The following is a 17,533-nucleotide window of genomic DNA, read 5'->3' on the forward strand; positions in this document are numbered from 1 at the left end:
TTTTCCTCTAAGAGTTTTATAGTGTGTGGTTACATTTAGGTCTTTAATCCATTTTGAGTTGATTTTTGTGTATGGTGTTAGGGAGTGTTCTAATTTCATTCTTTTACATGTAGCTGTCCAGTTTTCCCAGCACCACTATTAAAGAGTCTGTCTTTTCTCCATTGTATATCCTTGCCTCCTTTGTCATAGATTAGTTGACCATAGGTGCATGGGTTTATATCTGGACTTTCTATCCTGTTCCATTGATCTGTATTTCTGTTTCTGTGCCAGTGCCACACTCTCTTGATTACTGTAGCTTTGTAGTATAGTCTGAAATCAGGGAGCCTGATTCCTCCAGCTCCATTTTTCCTTCTGTAGTTTGCTTTGGCTATTCGGGGTCTTTTGTGTTTCCATACAAATTGTGAAATTTTTTGTTCTGTTTCTGTGAAAAATGCCAGTGGTAGTTTGATAGGGATTGCATTGAATCTGTAGATTGCTTTGGGTAGTATAGTCATTTTCACAATGTTGATTCTTCCAATCCAAGAACATGGTATATCTCTCCATCTGTTTGTTACATGTTTAATTTCTTTCCTCAATGTCTTACAGTTTTCTGCATACGGGTCTTTTGTCTCCTTAGGTAGGTTTACTCCTAGATATTTTATTCTTTTTGCTGCAGTGGTAAATGGGAGTGCTTCCTTAATTTCTCTTTCAAATTTTTCATCATTAGGGTATAGGAATGCAAGAGACTTCTGTGCATTAATTTTGTATCCTGCTACTTTACCAAATTCATCGATTAGCTCTAGTAGTTTTCTGATAGCATCTTTAGGATTCTCTATGTATAGTATCATGTCATCTGCAAACAGTGACAGCTTTACTTCTTCTTTTCTGATTTGGATTCCTTTTTCTTCTCTGAATGCTGTGGCTAAAACTTCCAAAACTATGTTAAATAAGAGTGGTGAGAGTGGACAACCTTGTCTCGTTCCTGATTTTAGTGGAAATGGTTTCAGTTTTTCACCATTGAGAATGATGTTGGCTGTGGGTTTGTCATATATGGCCTTTATGATGTTGAGGTAAGTTCCCTCTATGCCTACGTTCTGGAGGGTTTTTTTTTTTTTTTTTTTGGCAGTACTAGGGCCTCTCACTGTTGTGGCCTCTCCTGTTGCAGAGCACAGGCTCTGGACGCGCAGGCTCAGTGGCCATGGCTCATGGGCCCAGCCACTCTGCGGCACGTGGGATCTTCCCAGACGGGGGCATGAACCCATGTCCCCTGCATGGGCAGGCAGACTCTCAACCACTGCGCTGCCAGGGAAACCTGTTGGAAGATTTTTAATCACAGTCTCAATTTCAGTGCTTGTGATTGGTCTGTTTATATTTTCTATTTCTTCCTGGTTCAGTCTCAGAACATTGTGCTTTTCTAAGAATTTGTCCATTTCTTACAGGTTGTCCATTTTATTGGCATATAGTTGCTTGTAGTAATCTCTCATGATCCTTTGTATTTCTGCAGTGTCAGTTGTTACTTCTCCTTTTTCATTTCTAATTCTATTGATTTGAGTCTTCTCCCATTTTTTCTTGATGTGTCTGGCTAATGGTTTATCAATTTTGTTTACCTTCTGAAAGAACCAGCTTTTAGTTTTACTGATCTTTGCTATTGTTCCTTTATTTCTTTTTCATTTATTTCTGATCTGATCTTTATGATTTCTTTCCTTCTGCTAACTTTGGGGTTTTTTTGTTCTTCTTTCTCTAATTGCTTTAGGTGTAAGGTTAGGTTGTTTGAGATGTTTCTTGTTTCTTGAGGTAGGATTGTATTGCTATAAACTTCCCTCTTAAAACTGCTTTTGTTGCATCCCATAGGTTTTGGGTCATCGTGATTTCATTGTCATTTGTTTCCAGGTATTTTTTGATTTCCTCTTTGATTTCTTCAGTGATCTCTTGGTTATTATGTAGTGTATTGTTTAGCCTCCATGTGTTTGTATTTTTTACAGATTTTTTCCTGTAATTGGTATCTAGTCTCATAGCATTGTGGTAGGAAAAGATACTTGATATGATTTCAGTTTTCTTAAGTTTATCAAGGCTTGATTTGTTATCCAAGATATGATCTATCCTGGAGAATGTTCCATGAGCACTTGAGAGGAAAATGTAATCTGTTATTCTGGATGGAATGTCCTTTAAATATCAATTAAGTCCATCTTGTTTAGTGTATCATTTAAAGCTTGTGTTCCCTTATTTATTTTCATTTTGGATGGTCTGTCCGTTGGTGAAAGTAGGATGCTAAAGTCCCCTACTATGATTGAGTAACTGTCGATATCCCCTTTTATGGCTGTTAGCATTTGCCTTATGTATTGAGGTGTTCCTATGTTGGGTGCATAAATAATTACAATTGTTATATCTTCTTCTTGGATTGATCCCTTAATCATTATGTATTGTCCTTCTTTGTCTCTTGTAATATTTATTTTAAAGTCTATTTTGTCTGATATGAGAATTGCTACTCTAGCTTTCTTTTGATTTCCATTTTCATGGAATATCTTTTTCCATCCCCTCACTTTCAGTCTGTATGTGTCCCTAGGTCTGAAGTGGGTCTCTTGTGGACAGTATATATATGGGTCTTGTTGTTGTATCCATTCAGGCAGTCTATGTCTTTTGGTTGGAGCATTTAATCCATTTACATTTAAGGTAGTTATCGATATATATGTTCCTATTACCATTTTCTTAATTGTTTTGGGTTTGTTTTTGTAGTTCTTTTCCTTCTCTTGTGTTTCCTGCTAGAGATGTTCCTTTAGCATTTGTTGTACAGCTGGTTCGGTGGTGCTGAATTCTCTCAGCTTTTGCTTGTCTGTAAGGGTTTTAATTTCTCCATCGAATCTGAATGAGATCCCTGCTGGGTAGAGTAATCTTGGTTGTAGGGTTTTCCCCTTCATCACTTTAAATATGTCCTGCTACTCCCTTCTGGCTTGCAGAGTTTCTGTTGAAAGATCAGCTGTTAACCTTATGGGGATTCCCTTGCATGTTATTTGTTGTTTTTCCCTTGCTGCTTTTAATATTTTTTCTTTGTATTTAATTTTTGATAGTTTGATTAATATGTGTCTTGGTGTGTTTCACCTTGGATTTATCCTGTATGGGACTCTCTGCACTTCCTGGACTTGATTGACTTTTTCCTTTCCCATATTAGGGAAGTTTTGAACTATAATCTCTTCAAATATTTTCTCAGTCCTTTTCTTTTTCTCTACTTCTTCTGGAACCCCTATAATTCGAATGTTGGTGCATTTAATGTTGTCCCAGAGGTCTCTGAGACTGTCCTCAATTCTTTTCATTCTTTTTTCTTTATTCTGCTCTGTGGTAGTTATTTCCACTATTTTATCTTCCAGGTCACTTATCCGTTCTTCTGCCTCAGTTATTATGCTATTGATTCCTTCTAGAGAATTTTTAATTTCATTTATTTTGTTGTCCATCATTGTTTGTTTGCGTTTTAGTTCTTCTAGGCCCTTGTTAAATGTTTCTTGTATTTTCTCCATTCTATTTCCAAAATTTTGGATCATCTTTACTATCATTACTCTGAATTCTTTTTCAGGTAGACTCTCTATTTCCTCTTCATTTGTTTGGTCTGCTGGGTTTTTACCCTCCTCCTTCATCTGCTGTGTGTTTCTCTGTCTTCTCATTTTGCTTAACTTACTGTATTTAGGGTCTCCTTTTTGCAGGCTGCATGTTCGTAGTTCCCGTTGTTTTTGGTGTCTGCCCCCAGTGGCTAAGGTTGGTTCAGTGGGTTATGTAGGTTTCCTGGTGGAAGGGACTGGTGCCTGTGTTGTGGTGGATGAGACTGGATCTTGTCTTTCTGGTGGGCAGGACCATGTCCGGTGGTGTGTTTTGGGTGTCTGTGACCTTATTATGATTTTAGGCAGCCTCTCTGCTAATGGGTGTGGTTGTGTTCCTGTCTTGCTAATTGTTTGGCTGTGGGTGTCCAGCACTGTAGCTTGCTGGTCATTGAGTGGAGCTGGGTCTTAGCATTGAGATGGTGATCTCTGGGAGAGCTTTTGCCATTTGATAGTACGTGGAGCCGGGAGGTCTGTGGTGGACCAATGTCCTGAACTCGGCTCTCCCACCTCAGAGGCTCAGGCCTGACACCCGGCCGGAGCATGAAGACCCTGTCAGCCACACGGCTTTTGGGAAGTCAGGTCTTCTTCCATCATTCAGTAGGTGTTCTGGTGTTCTACATGTAGATGTATTTCTGATGTATTTGTGGGGAGGAAGGTGATCTCCATGTCTTACTCCTCTGCCAGGAGACTTGAAGGTCTCCTCGGCAATTTTTATTCCCTTAAAAACAATAGAAAATTATTTCTCACTCACGTAACAGTCCAATGGGGATTTTGCTGGTGAACAAAGACTCTTGCCCATCCTGTGAGTTAGGCACCCAGGTTCTTTTCATCTTCTTGCTCTGGCATCTCCTCGAGCTATGTGCTCACCTGTGTTGAGTCTGTGGAAGGGGAAATAAGCAGTGAGGAGAAGACATATCTACTCCTTAACATCCTTAGCCCAGAAGGAACACACATTACTTCTTTCTCATTCTCATAGTAGTTTATCACTCATTGCGAGAACTGGTCATGTGGCCACAGCTAGATGCAAGGGTGGTCTGGAAAATGTAGCCCCTGGCTGGGCAGCTGCTGCCCAGCAACAGTTCTGCCCTGTGAAAGGGGAGCATAACTTTTTTTTTTTTTTTTGCGGTACGTGGGCCTCTCTCTGTTGTGGCCTCTCCCGTTGCGGAGCACAGGCTCCGGACGCGCAGGCTCAGCGGCCATGGCTCACGGGCCCAGATGCTCCGCGGCATGTGGGATCTTCCCGGACCGGGGCACGAACCCGCGTCCCCTGCATCGGCAGGCGGACTCTCAACCACTGCGCCACCAGGGAAGCCCCGAGCATAACTTTTTTTTTTTTTTTTTTTTTTTTTTGCGTTATGCGGGTCTCTCACTGTTGTGGCCTCTCCCATTGCGGAGCACAGGCTCCGGACGCGCAGGCTCAGCGGCCATGGCTCACGGGCCTAGCCGCTCCGCGGCATGTGGGATCTTCCTGGACCAGGGCATGAACCCGTGTCCCCTGCATCGGCAGGCGGACTCTCAACCACTGCGCCACCAGGGAAGCCCCGAGCATAACTTTTTGTGGACTGCACACCAAGTCTGCCACAGGTGCTCGGTCTTCATAATAATCCTTTTAGATGGTTGAAGAATATTCCATAAGTTGATACATCACACTTTATTTTATAGGTTCTTCATTATTAGACATTTATAATGATTTAAAAAAATTTTTTACCTCTAATGAATACCACTATAGGAAATGTCTACACATAATACCTTTTTCCCCTTTAAAGATTATTTCTTTAAGAATAATCCTGAAAAATGGGAGAGAGAGAAAATCATGAAGAAAAGTTACAAATATTTTTCACATTCTTGAATCTGCAGGTTTACTCCTTGAGGGTAGTGACTAATTTGTATTCATTACTGTACCTGCAGGGTCTTCTACATTACCTGTTTCATGGTAATACTCGATAAAATAAGTTGAATGACTAAATAAATTTTAACAGAAGCATGTGGAACATGATTTATCTTGGCTCTGGATAAAATATGAGTGAAATTTTTGTCCTTTGTCTTTCCCTTCTCAATCAATGGCACCGCCATCCATCAAGTTATTAAAGGTAGAAGCTGTGAGTTGGCTCCTTTCCTCACTGCCCCTGTTTTAGTTATTTATTTCTGTGTAAGAAATTATGACAAAACTTAGTGGCTTAAAATAAACAAATATTTACTATTACTCACAGTTTCTCTGGGACAGGAGGTAGGTTGTTCTGACTCGGTCACAGTTGCATATTGGTGGGGGCTTTGTCATATGAAGGCTTGAAGGGCTGGAGGGTCTAGTGCAAGGTGGCTCACCTTGTGGGTGCTGGCTGTTGGTGGGAGGCTTCAGGTCCTCTCCATTCAGGTGACTACACAGGGCTCCTTGAGTGTCCTGGTGACATGGTGGCTGCTTCCCCCAGAGTGAACAATCCAAGAGAGCAGGGCAGAAGCAGCAATGTCATTTATTGGAAGTTACACACCATCACTTCTGCAGTGTTCTACTAATCACTCAAATCTGCCTTATTCGCTGTGGGAGGGTCCTGCACCGAGGCATGAATGCCAGAATGCATAGAGCATTGGGGACCATCTTAGGGGCTGGCTACTATATATCTCTTCCATATTTCATTCCACCTACATGTTCTGTTCATTCTCCTTCCAAAAATATATTCAAATGTAATCACTTCTCTTCATTTCTGCTGCCTCTGGTCTAGTCCAAGATGTTGTCCACACTCAGATCTGCCGTGAGAGCCTTCCATCTGATCTTTCTCCTTTTGCTCTTGTCAGTCTCTAATGCATTTTGCATATTGAAGCCACTCCCTCATCATTCATTCATTTTTTTCAATTAATTAATTCAACGTATACTTATTGTGTACTTAGTATATGCTAAGTTTGTTTTAGATACTCAGAGTAGAGCAGTGAAAAAACCAAAGTCCTTAGAACTTATATGTAGTGGGAAAATAAACAAATAAAATGGAAAGTATTAAGGGATAATATGTGTAATACAGAAGACTAAACAGGATAAAGAAAATAGAGGCCAGTAGAGAAATTAGGGACTTATGGGTGCCCTACTGTATAGGGCTGTCAAGGGTGCTATCTTTGATTAGTTGACGTTGAAACAGTAACCCAAAGGATGGGGTGGGGCAGGCTTATGAATACCTGGATAAGAGTGCTCTAAGGAGAGGAAAGAGCAAATGGAAAGGCACTGAGCACACTTGATATGTGTGAGGAACAGCAAACCAGCCAGTGTGGCCGGGGCAGAGGGAGGGAGGGAAGTGGAGAATGGCAGGTGATGGCAGTCAGATCATGTAGGGCCTGGTAGACCATGAAGACTTTGACTTTACCTGGGGTTGGTGGGAGATGAGGACAGACATTGGAATGCTTTGCTGATGTGAATGACTTGCTTTTTAATACGATCTTTTGGATTGCTCAGCCCATGATCTTTAAAAAATGTAACTGATATCAGGTCACTTCCACTGCTTAAAACCCTTCTATGGATTCCCCTTGTACTTAGAATAAAATCCAAGCTCCCTTAGCTCTTATAATTGTTACTGTTACTATTAAAATTGACACCCCATTATTCTCTATCACCAAAACCTGTTGGTTTTTTCCAATATGTACCCAACTAGTAATTACTACTACCACTACTACTATTAGGCTTATTTGTTTATAATCTGCCTCATCCACTTGAAAATATGTACTCTGGGGAGGTTGTGGAGAGTGTGGGTCTTTCTATACTAAATTTTTTTTTTTTAGCGAGGCTTCTTCTGACCCTGCCTCCATTTATTTATTTAATTATTTAATTTTTTTTTTTTTTTTTTTTTTTTTTTTTTGCGGTACGCAGGCCTCTCACTGTTGTGGCCTCTCCCGTTGCGGAGCACAGGCTCCAGACGCGCAGGCTCTGTGGCCACGGCTCACGGGCCCAGCCACTCCGCGGCATGTGGGATCTTCCCGGACCAGGGCACAAACCCATGTCCCCTGCCTCGGCAGGCGGACTCTCAACCACTGCGCCACCAGGGAAGCCCTTTCTATACTAAATTATTGCAAGAGTGCTTTGTTTTTGGAGCTCTTTTGTTTGCCCTTTAAAGGTTTTTTTTTTGGTATATTTTCTCATTGTCATATCTGGTCAGTGACCTACTTCCAGCAATGCTATCGTTGGTGCCAGGGTAACTGCTGTTGAGCTGGACACGGGAGCTGGTTTTGGTTGCTGGGCTATGTCGGTACTTCTCAAACGTTAATAGACAAATGAATTATGTGGAGAAGGGGTGGGGTCTTGCTAAATACTGATTCTTATTCAGTAGGTATGGGGTAGGGCTTGAGGTTTAACATTTCTCCCAGCCTCGCAGGTAATGCCCATGCCTCTGGCCCTTTGAGTAGCGAGGGGGTTTGATCACCAAACTTAGCTGAATACTGGAAACAACTGTGGAGCTCAGGATCCCACCCCGAGATTCCAATATAATTGGTCTGGAATACAGTCTTAGTACTGGACTAGACTACTAGACTACTTAGTCCTAGAATTTTCTAGGCTTCACTAATGATTCTGATTTGTAGCAACATTTGAGAACCACTGGATTGGATGACGTTGGGCCTTATTTTAAAACAAAGCATATGGAGTAATGCTCTGCAGGGCTCTGCTGTTTTCTTTCTTTTTAAAAAAAATCAGTTTTGTAGCTATAGAGAGTCTGGCCACACTGATGGATGACCTCCAGATCTCTGCCTAGCTTGGCTGGATTTCTCCAATGTCCCTAGCACACGTTGCCAAAATAGGACTTCTGCCTTCGGGAGACTGGGCCTTCCAAGTGCAGCTAAAATACACTTGCAGACGATGAGGATGTAGCAGATCAGGTCCCCACTGTGTGAGCTTGTGCTGAGGCAGAGAAGGAAGGTGAAGCAGACAAGTGCTCTGGTTTTTTTTTTTTTTTCTTTTAATTTCCAGCATGTACACGTGCGGTTTCTAAGCCAGTAACAAACTAAGAACTTCTTGTGTGATTCAAGCTAACCCTTTGGTCATCAGAAGTGGGTTTTTTTTTAATATATTAAAAAAATTTTATTTCATATTGGAGTATAGGTGATTAACAATGTCATTAGTTTCAGGTGTACAGCAAAAGCAGGTGTTTTAAACTACTGAAAATCAATGAGGCAGATCCCATTTACAGGTTAATAACTGACTGTGAGATGTGGGTGTCCCAAATGGTCTTGAAGACATGGGGAAGGGAAGACAACGCCTGAGCTACCCTTCCCCCCACCCCCTTACACATGCCCCCCACCTTAACCCCACTCAGTTCTTTTTTTTTTTTTTTCCTTTTTGCGGTATGCGGGCCTCTCACTGTTGTGGCCTCTCCCGTTGCGGAGCACAGGCTCCGGACGTGCAGGCTCAGCGGCCATGGCTCACGGGCCCAGCCACTCCGCGGCATGTGGGATCTTCCCAGACAGGGACACAAACCCATGTCCCCTGCATCGGCAGGCGGACTCTCAACCACTGTGCCACCAGGCAAGCCCCACTCAGTTCTTTTTGCCAGGTTATTAGTGTGTGCTAATAGAGCCTGGGACACTTTCTCATTGAAATGCACTTCAATCCCATGTAACTGGATTGATTTTTTTTCCTTGGCTAATCTAGATTGGTCGGCTGATTATTGGACAGAATGGCATCTTGTCGACACCTGCTGTATCCTGCATTATAAGAAAGATCAAGGCAGCTGGTGGAATCATCCTGACAGCCAGCCACTGCCCTGGAGGACCAGGGGGAGAGTTTGGAGTGAAATTTAATGTTGCCAATGGAGGTATGTGGTTCAGAATATGCCTTAATTGTCATGATTTCTTTCTTTTTATATTGTCATAGTCTTACAGTGACCCACTGATGGTGGACAAGCAAGGAAGAGAGAAAATGGCTTAGAAAAATCTAGTGAGGTGCCTGTATTAGTCAGGGTTTTCCAGAGAAGCAGAACCAATAGGACACATAGGGGGGCTCCAACCTACGATGGTTTGATTTAGAGATTTTTTGACTTTACAATGGTGTAAAAGCAATATGCATTCAATAGAAGCTACTTCATTTGAATTTTGAATTTTGATCTTTTCCTGGGCTAGCAATGTGTGCGTGGTATGATTCTCTCTCGTGATCCTGGGCAGGGGCAGCAAATACAGCTCCCACCCAATCACAAGGGTAAACAGCCAGTACATTTACAGCCGTTCTGTACCCATTCAATTTACAATGGGTTGATCAGACTATAACTCCATTGTAAGATGAGGAAGATCTGTATAGAGATTTATTATAAGGAATTGGCTCATGTGATTATGGAGGCTGTGAAGTCCCAAGATCTTTGGTCAGCAAGCTGGAGGCCCAGGAGAGCCAATGGATGTTAGGGTTCTGATCTGAGTCCGAAGGCCTGAGAAGCAGCAGAGTGTAAGGTCCAGTCTGAGTCAGGAGGGGCCAGTGTGTCAGCTGGAAACAGTCAGGCGGAGAGTGGATTCTCCCTTTCTCAGTTTTTTGTTCTGTCCAGGCCTTCAGTGGGTTGGATGAGGCCCAGCCACACTGGGGAGGGCAATCTGCTTTACTCAGTCTATTGATTCAAATGTTAATCTTATCCAGAAACACCCTCACAGACATACCCAGAACAATGTTTAAATGAACATCTGGGCTCTCTGTGGCCAAAGCAAGTTGACACATAAAATTAAGCATCACGTTGCCCAGGGTGACATGACGAGGAAATGGCATAAGGGGGTCTCAAACCCATTTTGGTCCTCTGTACTCCTCAGCACCGTGAACGGTTGAATGTTGATGCTTATCTGACATGGAAGGACTCTGGATTTTAAAGTTGGAACAGACCCTCAGAATCATTTAGGTCATTCCTGTCATTTTATAGGTGAAGAAATCAAAGCCCTGAGAGGCTGTTTGCTCAAGGTCCCATGGTCAGACAGATGGCTCCTTAGCATAAGTCCTACATTCTCTCTTTCCTATAGTGTTGACTTTCTCTCACTGACATGCCTAGAATTATTTCACTTTTTCTTATATTTATAGAAATTTATAGTTTAGAAGTCCTAGTGGGGTGGGATACATGTATAGGGGTGAATTGAAAATTTTTTTGAACATATGTAAAGGTAGGAAGGATAATAAGTGGATACCATGTATCCATTACTTTGTTTTTCCATTTTGCTTAGTTCTTTTCCTTTGAAGAATTTTAAGGTAAATTACAGCATAAAGATATTTTGCACCCAAATATTTCTGACATCTCTTTAAAATAAAGACGTATTCCTATATAACTGCATGATCACACCAAACAAAAATAATACTAATTCTCTAATATCATCTAAAACTTAATCTGTATTCAGAATTTTCCAAGTATCCCCCAGATGTTATTTACATCTGTTTTGTTCAAACCAAGTTTTATCCCAGAACCATGCATTTCATTTGTTTTTTTAAATTAATTTTTATTGGAGTATAGTTGCTTTACAATGTTGTGTTACTTTCTGCTGTACAGCAAAGTGAATTAGTTATACGTATACATATATCCCCTCTTTTTAAGATTTCCTTCCCATTTAGGTCACCACAGAGCACTGAGTAGAGTTACCTGTGCTATGTAGTAGGTTCTCATTAGTTACCTATTTTATACATAGTAGTGTAAATATGTCAATCCCAATCTCCCAATTCATCCCACCCCCCTGCATTTGTTTTTTAAGTCTCTTAAATCTCTTTTAATCTAGAATACTGAGTCTTCGTGTATATGTGGGTGGGAGCTGAATTTTAACCAACAACTGTTGCCATTATGAAGCATTCCTGGCCCAGGCAATAGCACGTCCTGAAGGGGAAGTACATGATTGCCCCCTCCCTGCAGCCATTTTGGACATTATCCAAAGAAAGAACATTACTCACATCGTGTTAAAAAAAAAACACCTTATGAGGAGCCTCATTCTTGAAAGTGTGATTCAAGAAACCCTGCTTCACTAAGAAGCACACCTAGGGCCAACACCTAGTCTTGCAGCAGCTACTGAATATTTCAGGAAAAAATATGCAATGCGTAGGTGTTCTGCACACTGATAACACAGGCCATTTCATGAGCTCAGAAAATGGGAATTTGTAGAGCAATGTAATATATAAGTTGCCAAACTAAATAATGTATTTAAGCATTTAAATTAATGCCTGACTTCGTGTCTTGCAAGAGAATCTCAGTCATCTCTATGATAACTTGTGAGGCACAAAAGGGGAAGATATTATTTAAATAACCATTTCGCAGACCGAATTACAGGAGGTTATGGAACCTGTTCAGTCATATACTGAATAGGGGGAGGGGGTTGAACTTATCGTTTAGCCTTTAACTCTGTTGAAAGTCCTTCCTCTTACATTTAATTCTTCATGTTTACATGTCTTGGCATCATTAATGAGACTAACATTCCTGATGGCATGGAGAGATTCAGTTGGTTTCTTCCCACTTAGAGTGACTTTTACCATGTTATCCTTCATCTGAAGTTGCAGACATTCATCTCTTCTATGGGGTGTCATACAAATACATCTTATGGCATAAGTTAAAAGCTAAGTGTCTATAGAATTAGTAGGCACATCCAGGGAAATAGGACACATCTAAAGCTATGTTGCTTTTAAATTATTTAGAGGACAGGACCTTTCTGAGCATGTTTTTAAATAGGGGAGAAGGTGCTAGAGGGCAAAAGGAATCAGTAATAAAAATACTGATTTTTTTGAATAATTACAGTGTGCCAAGCTTCATAGTCAGAACTTTACATACATGTTCTCATTTAATCCTCATGGTTTAAAAACCTTGCCCAGTGTCACAGAACTCATTATCTGTGGAGCTCATTTGGAACCTAGATTCCAAGAAGTAGGTAGAACTTCTGAGTAAGGAGGCAGAGATGAGGGAAAGAAGCACTTTGAGGGTACAGAGTGGAAGTTTTGGGAAATAGTTGCCTATATCTGTTGAAAAAGAAGAAGAGGAAATGTAACTTGCTAAGATAATGGGGAAAGGATAGAGAAGGGGATAAATGGAGATGTTTTCATAAAGCTCCTCTGGGAAGTTTGTTGAGGATTCCTGAGGGGTTGTGAGGACCGAGTTGAAGTTAAGCAGTCTCATTCTTCGGGGGAGCCAGTTGGTGTAATTTCATGACTGCCTTCAGCAATGCATGGGGGGAGTGTGGGAATAGCAGCAGTGGAGCAGATGATGGTGATGTCCCGGGACTGGGGAATGGCGGTGTGGGCATGGCAGAGCATAAGGTGGGCTGGTAGTTGTTAAGAGTCTCTGAGCTGACATCAGACTATTAGGAGTCAAACCCAGCCTCTGTCACACGAGTGATGTGACCTTTGTTAAGGTCACTTCTTCCAATTTCAGTTTCCTTATTTGGGAAATGAGGATACTAATAATTCTTACTTCATCTGCTTTTTGTGAATGCTGAATTCCACGTACGATGTGAAAGGTGGTATGCGTAAGTTTCAACAAATGTTGACTTGTCTTATTGTACTAACAAAGGCAAGGCTCAACTGCTAGACCATAGGATCCTTCTGGGATAAGAGACCAGTGAAATGAAATGGACCGATGGCCTGGGAGTAATCAAGTGATGTTGGGCATCAGTATAGGAATGAGGAACAGGTTCACAGGGGTACAAAGTAGGGTAGATGAAAGATTAGGAATTTGTGGGATTAAGATACTCAAATTTGATATTTTTGCAAGAAGCATATCAAAAGACAATAATACTTATGGTATGACTGTACTAGGAATTGACTAAAATGAAGAGGGAAGTCACTGGAGTGGAAGATGCCAAGAACTGGGAAGATGTAAAGGGATGCAGAGGATGCTCATGAACTCAGAGGTTATCAGTGTTGCTTTTGGAAATCAGTGTGCTTTGGCAAACAAACTCAGACAGAGACTTTTAAAATGTGATGGAAACATCCCAAGAACATAGTGTGGTGCCTGGGAGGCAGAGGGATAGACGTGTATCATCTGGCAAGCATAAACAAATGCAAAAAGTAAATAGCACTCTTTACTTTTTAAGTTTTGCAAAAGAATACAAAATGGTAAGGAGTGAAGCTGAGAAGGGCTATGTTTACTTCTTTGTGGTCTTCACTTTTCCTATGTGAGAAAACGTGGGTAAAATCTACGAGGCTCTTTTCAATCCACTGAAATGGTGCTATTGTTATTCCTTTCCCCCCCTCTCCCCCCCGCTTTGTTGAGATATAATTGATATATAAAAAACCGGCACATATTTAAGGTATGCAACTTGATGAGTTTGGTCATTATTCCTTTTTATATGTTCAGTGAACCTTCTTTGGGAGACGGTAGCAGTGCTGTGCTCTAAGGCAGCACTGTCCAATAGAAATATATTGTGAAGCAGCTCATGCAGCTCAACATCAAAAAAAACAAACAGCCCAATCCAAAAATGGGCAGAAGACCTAAATAGACATTTCTCCAAAGAAGATATACAGACTGCCAACAAACACATGAAAGAATGCTCAACATCACTAATCATTAGAGAAATGCAAATCAAAACCACAATGAGGTATCACCTCACACCAGTCAGAATGGCCATCATCAAAAAATCTACAAACAATAAATGCTGCAGAGGGTGTGGAAAAAAGGGAACCCTGTTGCACTGCTGGTGGGAATGTAAATTGGTACAGTCACTGTGGAGAACAGTATGGAGGTTCCTTAAAAAACTAAAAATAGAACTACCATACAACCCAGCAATCCCACTACTGTGCATATACGCTGAGAAAACCATAATTCAAAAAGAGTCATGTACCACAATGTTCATTGCAGCTCTATTTACAATAGCCAGGACATGGAAGCAACCTAAGTGTCCATCGACAGATGAATGGATAAAGAAGATGTGGTACATATATACAATGGAATATTACTCAGCCATAAAAAGAAATGGAATTGTTATTTGTAGTGAGGTGGATGGACCTAGAGTCTGTCATACAGAGTGAAGTAAGTCAGAAAGAGAAAAACAAATACCACATGCTAACATATATATCTGGAATAAAAAAAAATGGTTCTGAAGAACCTAGGGGCAGGGCAGGAATAAATATGCAGACATAGAGAATGGACGTGAGGACACGGGGAGGTGGAAGGGTAAGCTGGGATGAAGTGAGAGAGTGGTATGGACATATATACACTATCAAATGTAAAATAGATAGCTAGTGGGAAGCAGCCGCATAGCACAGGGAGATCAACTCGGTGCTTTGTGACCACATAGAGGGGTGGGATAGGGAGTGGGGGAGGGAGACGCAAGAGGGAGGGGATATGGGGATATATGTATATGTATAGTTGATTCACTTTGTTATAAAGCAGAAACTAACACACCATTGTAAAGCTATTATACTCCAATAAAGATGTTAAAAAAAAAGAAAGAAATATATTGTGAGCCACATTTGTAATTAAAAATTTTCTAGTAGCTACCTAAAAAAGTAAAAAGAAGCAGGTGAAATGAATAATATATTTTATTTAACTTAATATATCCAAAATATTATCACTTCAACATGTTACTATAAAAATTATTAATGTAATGTATTCTATTTTTCTATTAACTCTTAAAATTTGATGTGTATTTTGTAACTGCAGCACATGTCAATTTGACTAGTCACATCTCAAATGTTCAAGACCCACATGTGGCTAGCAGCTATTGAATTGGACAGTGTAGCTCTAAGCGCTGGGATATAAAAGAAATCAAGAAATAATTTCTGTTCGGTAGAAAGTTATAATATAGTTGGTGAGTGAGATCAATATACAAAGTTATCAATTATTTATGTTTTAGATCTTTCAATCTACTTATTTATTTGATTCCCAAACTCGTTGTAAAAAACCTAAAGTTGCTTGCATGAAGATATAAAAATTAAAAAGAAAAGAAAAATTAAAGGAGGACAACCATTGATTTCATGTTCAGTTCATTTAAAGCCTATCACTTCACCTTAACTGTCAGCTTGACCTTGTGAGGAAGTGCATCAGATATTTTAAACCTCACTTTAAAAACTTGGGAGTCACTAGAGAGTGTGAGTTGGGGAAAATCATGTACCCTGGTCAGCTTATGCATCAAATAGGCAGCAGATCTGGGAGTAGAAATCGTATTTTCTTTCTCTAGGTGCTCTTGGGAAGCTGCAGTTTGCAGTTAAAATCTGGAATCCCTCAGTTCTGTCAAATGCATATCCTGTTTGTGTCTCATATCCTGAATAAAGCTGATGACATAACCAGGTCTCCCTGGCAGGTGTGCAACTATTTTTAGGGAAGACATATCATTGTTTAGAAGTGGATTAAAACAAACCAACATGTGGGTTATTGGCCTACATGGAACAGGTGAGGCTGGCCACGTTTCCTCCAGAGTGGAAGGATAAGAAATATCGAGGTACATCGAACTGTGCACTGGTGACCGTTGTCTAGAGCAAAAATGAATCTTTCTCCTGCTTGGTGGAGGAAGAACTAACATTTCTCTGATTTAATTTTTAAGCAGATTTATTTTCGGTGGTGCATTATTTTCAAATTTTAGGTCCTGCGCCAGATGTCGTCTCAGACAAAATCTATCAGATCAGCAAAACAATCGAGGAATACGCCATATGCCCTGATTTACGAATCGACCTGTCTCGACTAGGAAGACAAGAGTTTGACCTGGAGAACAAATTCAAACCGTTTAGAGGTAACAGAGAAACTGTATTTTGAAGAAATCAGAATAACTCCGTGGATGGGGGTGACTCTGGGTTTTTCTTCAGGGAAAAGCACACACAAAAGTGATGGAATTATCAATCTCAGGAGTGGCACTTGATAATTAGATGTAATGTGAGTGTGGTGCAGAGAGAAATAAAGGCCGCCAAGATATTTAGAACTGGCAAACTTTCAAAAACGACTTTCCAAACTCTATCATTTTTGACATAGGGAACATTTCATGGCTGACTCTTTTACAGTGTTCCAGGAATAGGCTGTGAAGCCAAAACGTCTTTGCTTTTCTAAGCAATTAAGGTGAACATACCGAAATACTTTAGATAATTAAGAAGAGACCTTAAAAGGTAGTGGGGTTATTAAAATTTCCCATGGAAGGTAAGCATTTCTTTTCCAAGCCAGAACCACGCAGTTCATGTTGATTCAATGCACAATTGATGATCACCTGCTCTATATTACACTCCGTGTTAGGAGATTTTACAAAGGAATTTACAAAGTACCAAATGGATTTAGGAAAATGGTTCAAGAATTGAAAAACTGGGATGAGGTTGTCAAAAAATATTACCCTGTATTGTAGAGTGAATAAAGCCTGTAAGTCCTCCATTATAACCTTTCAATTTGTGGATTAATATTGAACCATATAACAACATGAATGCCATGTATATGCATATCATTTTTTCACCCTTTATATTATCCTATTGTTTTTTTCCTAGAAGGCATATAAGTAGCAATAAAACTAACAATTTTTTACTCCTTCAATGCCCCTATAAGCTTAAATCCAGTTTGTGTTAAGATGGTATCCTTATTTTACAAGTAATTTAATTTAGTTAAAAAGGTGAAATACCTGGCTCATGGCCACATGGTATTTTAGGGACAGAAAAGAGGTTGAAATGGACTGTTTGGAGTCACAGTGTTGGGCCAACTCTACCACATTTGTCTTGGAAGATTTTGAGTCAATTGCTTGCTTAGCTAGTGAGCGGAAATTAATTGAAAACCATGTGATATTTATTGGAAGCAACAGTTCCTGATTTTACTAATCTAGTTGAGAGTTTGCGCGCACACACACACACGCTTGCACAATCGCTTGACAACTAAAAGCAAGGGATATTTTATTTATTTTCAAATTTTATTTATGTATATATGTATGTATGTATGTATGTATATGTCCGTGTTGAGTCTTCATTGTTGCACGCAGGCTTTCTCTAGTTGCGGCGAGCGGGGGCTACCCTTCCTTGCGGTGCGCCGGCTTCTCATTGCAGTGGCTTCTCTTGTTGCGGAGCACGGGCTCTAGGTGCACGGGCTTCAGTAGTTGTGGCA

At 40.6% G+C, this 17,533-nt stretch overlaps 1 protein-coding gene across 1 annotated transcript in view; it reads left to right on the forward strand.

Moving 5' to 3' along the window:
* PGM5 (phosphoglucomutase 5) overlaps positions 1 to 17,533 on the forward strand; it is a 190,580-nt gene that overhangs the window by 15,831 nt on the left and 157,216 nt on the right. The window contains exons 2-3 of the mRNA XM_065878766.1: positions 9,187 to 9,349; positions 16,050 to 16,196. Coding sequence (XP_065734838.1) covers positions 9,187 to 9,349; positions 16,050 to 16,196 — 310 coding nt within the window. The remainder of the gene's footprint in view (positions 1 to 9,186; positions 9,350 to 16,049; positions 16,197 to 17,533) is intronic.

This window comes from Phocoena phocoena, chromosome 6 (assembly GCF_963924675.1).
Source record: "Phocoena phocoena chromosome 6, mPhoPho1.1, whole genome shotgun sequence".
Classification (NCBI taxonomy): domain Eukaryota; kingdom Metazoa; phylum Chordata; class Mammalia; order Artiodactyla; family Phocoenidae; genus Phocoena; species Phocoena phocoena.